Genomic DNA, 4,235 nt, shown 5'->3' with positions numbered 1-4,235 from the left:
ATTGGTTTATATTCAGTACTTTTTTAATTGAAAGTCTCTATTTATTTTAGTGAATAATATGACAGTTTTTTATTAAAATAAAATGATATTCATTTTTAAAAAATACTAAAAGTAAGCCAAACCATTCATGACTTATAAAATAACTTATAAAAGACGATCTGGTAAACTTTAAAAAGCAAAACTTTACTATCACAAGCAAGAAAAAGACGCAAGTCTTCATTGGACAGCACCAGGTCTTAAGAACTCACAAGGTACTAGCAATTGCCAGGCAAACTTTCACAGAGAACCCTACCAGAAAACCTTTCACAAATAAGACAGAAATAGGTGATGAAGTAGAAACCAAGAGTTGGAAGGGGAACACTTTTCAAATACAAGCAATAAGGCAACAATGCAAAAAGTGACATCTCTTTCAAGCATTTTGTTAAGGCTGCTTTTATTCAGAAAAGACACCCTTGTACTGATTGTTTATTCGCACAGAACTCCAATCCCCACCCACTCCTCCCACTCCCCTTTTCATCAGAAAGACAATTAAAAAACTAACACTTAAAATAAACAGCTATGTCCGGGAAGATATAGCCTTAATGGACTACTTTTTGACACTATAATTTGCATTGAAACCAGAACCTAAAACCAACATTCAAACAGCAGATTCTTCCAAATTATATCACACAAAACACTTCAACAACCAATGAGTGTAATTTTCAGTCTTGAATGACTTATATGCCTGCTTATCCTCCACTGAAGTTTATAGCTCAAAAGAAGCCACCATACTTTTTAAATGCAAGAAGATTGACAATAACCTTGTTGCCCCAAAATGTGTTTCAACAGTTCTGTAATCAGGGAAGTCATTACAGAACTGTGTTTGATAAGTGATTAAATCTTTACTACAAAATAGAATCAACTAAATATTTCAGCTCCTGGAATTTCATGACCCATCAACTATCAAGAGTAAACCACATCACTTGACACGAGCAAGCAACTAAGAACTCATACTTTCATCAAGATAAGGGACCAACTCCCACCACAAAGAAAAACAAGGAACTGAATAGAATGAACAAAGAAACCATATTGAGTACTTTTAAAAATACCATATCTTTAAAGCACGAATCAACATTCAGAACCACTGGCCAGCCATTCTAAATGTATAAGCAGTCACAAATATGGAACTCTTACAATCATCACCGAGGATCTACCAGGAGAAGTTGCAAAATGCACAAAATACTTCATCTAATTACTGAAACAAAAGAACATTGCCCTTATTTACATGCTTACCAAAATCAATCAAGTGCCAGAATTAGGCAAAGCTGCCATAAATGAATTGAATGATGAATCCAGATCAAAAAGGAGCTGCCTAGCCTGCTGCTCTGTCAACTCATCTGCTGCACTCATCTTCGACAACCTAGAAAGCCACTCCCTCATCTTCGTCTTCCCCTCGAAATCTGGTGGAAGAACAGCAAACTTATTAAGCGAAGCTGAGAGTTCTGAGAGCACAGGGTGCACCTGATCAACTGCCACCATATTCAACTTCAACACGTCCATTGCAGTAATGAAATTCGTGGTACATTCTGCCACAATTTTAGGGTCTGCCATGGTGGACGCAGCAGCACGGTGCTCCACCGTGGCAGGCACTCCAGAGATCACCAGGCGGTTTATAGCTGCTGGGCAATCCATTTTATAAGTATCTGCAAACCTCTCAATGCTTGGGACTGTATCTTTGAGTGCAGAAGCTAAGGTCTTAAAATGGGCAATGAGTTTTTGGCATTCTGTTTCATATTCAGATGGGGATATTATATCACGAACATAAGCCTTTTCAAGCTTCTCGGTGGCCTTAATTATTGCATAAAGCTCGGCAAAGTTATCATACATTTCTCTCTCACGCTTGTCATTCCATAGCTTAACCTCCATTTGGGTATGTATTCTAATATGATATAAATATAAAGTAAGGGTCTTTTTCTTTTTTACTTTTTGGATGAGTTTGGAGGATTGGAGAAGAGAACGGGACACGCGCAAAGAGAACAAATTTTCTTCACTGAAACACAAATCACAGAATAAGACAAAACATAGTAAGAAATCTAATCCTTTTAATTTTCTATATGTCATCAAAGAGTGAAACAAAACATTGTAAAACGAAATGGATCAGCTTGTTCAACAATCAGCATAGAAATCCTAAACAAAAATAGAGGTTTAGTTTTTTGTTGCAGAGAATTTAAGAGAGCAAAAATTTATAAGTTCGAAGCATAAAGTTTTGGCGAAAACATGGTAAGAAATCTAATAACCTTTTTCTTTCCTATATTTCATCAAACAATCAAACAAATCATTGTAACACTACAAATGGATAAGCTTGTTCAACAATCAGGCATAGAAAGTATCAACCCTAAAAACTTTGAAGCATATAGTTTTACACATATTATCCTTAAGAAACTTTGAAGACTTCAATCAAGCAAGCATAATTTCCCTCCGTTTTCTCAGCAACCAAACAGGCCAAGAAGCTTAAAGTGTGAACATTAAAAGCAGGCAAGTAAAATGCAAAAATTTATAAGAATCAAAAACCCAGATCGAAACCCAACACCAGGAAATAAATAAATAAATAAAAACTCAAATTACAGAACTCTGACGACTCCAATCATGCAAGCATAATTTCTCTGTTTTTTCTCAGCAACCAAACAGACCAAGAAGCATAAAGTTTGAACATTAAACGAAGAAAAGTAATATGCAAATATTTACAAGAATCAAAAACCCAGATCAAAACCCAATACTACGAATCAAGAGAAGAAAAAAAATCATGGGCAATAAAAACACACACAAAAAAATAAAAACCCAAATTACAAAACTTTACCATCAAGTCTAAGTTTTGAAAAATCAGCATCTGGGACATGCAAATTGGGGTCTCTACATGAATTTTTGTGAGAGAGAGAGAGAGAGACTTACAGAAAGTGAGACGCGTTGTTTTGAAAAATGTGAAGAGGGGTTGTGTGTAATGTGTCGGAGGAGGTGATGAAGAAGAGAGAGCTTGCGTGTGGACTCGCACATGTTATTATTGCTGCTTACGGCAGCGACGTGTAGCAGTTGAAAAAAAAAAAAACATGAGCCAGGCTATACTACGCAAAACGCGACCTTTTTCGGTTCTTCTAACCTGTACTGCCGGCACATTGAGTTTCATGGCCCTGCGTGGTCACATCCAAATCCATTGGTTGAAAAAAAAAAAAAAAAAACAGTTACAATCTTAGAACTAATCAAATCAGAAAAAAAAAAAAAAAAAAAAAAAAAAAAGATAGCAAGTCTAACCCATCTGAGCCGCGGTTAAGGGAGGATGAGCGGCAGTGGAGCGAATGAGGTGGCATGAATGCCAATTTAAAAGGCTGTCTGTCTTTAGCCTTAGTTACCACCGATCTGTGTGTGTGTGTGTGTGTGTGAGAGAGAGAGAGAGAGAGAGAGAGAGAGAGAGAGAGACTACAACATAGGTAGAAAAATGAAAGTGAAAATGAAGATAGAGTGGAGAAGAAATATACATGTGCGGAGGAGAGTGAGGAGGAAGTACACGTGTGTGGAGGAGAAAAAAAAAAGAGGAAAAAAAAGAAAAAGAAAGAAACATATGGATAAAAACAAATAAAGATATAAAGAAAAAAATAAAATAAAGAATAAGAAATTAAAATTAAGATATACTACTACAATATTTTTTTGGGACGAGGGTGGGGGTGCATGATTCATATAATTAGAGTGACTAGACATATATTATTGGAAGCTTGGAGAAAGCTGAACTGTGTTGTTAATAATTCACCACCAATTGAGAAATAGGCAGGATGAGGTTTAGTTTTTTATTTGTTTGATTCTATCGTTGATGCATCAAACTGTAAGTAACATTCAAAAGATCATCAACCAGAGTTATAATGGCCCAGTATCAATACACATTAAACACTTCCCCAGTTATACCCGAACCAACAAACCAAGTACAGTACCTTAATTTCTTAAAGATAGGAAGAAGGAACAAGGAAGCTACGTCAACTAAACCATGAAAAAAATCTAAAAATCATTTTTTGTGCCACGACATTTGGCCTAATTCGAAAATGATTGTTTGCAAATGGTGAAGAAAAAATAATATACAAGTTTATATAAAAGTGATTGTTTACTACCATTCAAATATTCATGCATGAATAATGTGATAGATTTTTTTTTTTTTTTTTTTTTTTGAGGGGGGATAATGTAATAGTTAAGTAACAAAGTCTCTCATTAAATAT

At 35.4% G+C, this 4,235-nt stretch overlaps 1 protein-coding gene across 2 annotated transcripts; it reads right to left on the bottom strand.

Annotated features, from left to right (window-relative positions):
* Positions 1–1,068: 1,068 nt before the first annotated feature.
* On the bottom strand, positions 1,069–3,061 carry LOC112012454 (vacuolar protein sorting-associated protein 28 homolog 2). 2 transcript variants are annotated; one of them, XM_024044838.2, is made up of 2 exons: positions 2,929–3,061; positions 1,069–2,029 (listed from the first exon to the last, which is right to left on the bottom strand). In XM_024044838.2, exon 2 carries the CDS (start codon positions 1,903–1,905, stop codon positions 1,282–1,284), a length of 624 nt encoding a protein of 207 aa, XP_023900606.1. In that variant the 5' UTR covers positions 1,906–2,029; positions 2,929–3,061; the 3' UTR covers positions 1,069–1,281. The 2 variants fall into 2 exon arrangements, with proteins under 2 accessions (XP_023900606.1, XP_023900607.1); XM_024044839.2 differs by having other exon boundaries at positions 2,837–3,051.
* Between the last annotated feature and the right edge of the window lie 1,174 nt (positions 3,062–4,235).

This window comes from Quercus suber, unplaced genomic scaffold (genome assembly GCF_002906115.3).
Source record: "Quercus suber isolate HL8 unplaced genomic scaffold, Cork oak 2.0 scaffold_1397, whole genome shotgun sequence".
Lineage (NCBI taxonomy): Eukaryota > Viridiplantae > Streptophyta > Magnoliopsida > Fagales > Fagaceae > Quercus > Quercus suber.
The sequence above is the reverse complement of the archived record's forward strand: the minus strand, read 5'-3'. Positions and strand labels throughout refer to the sequence as shown.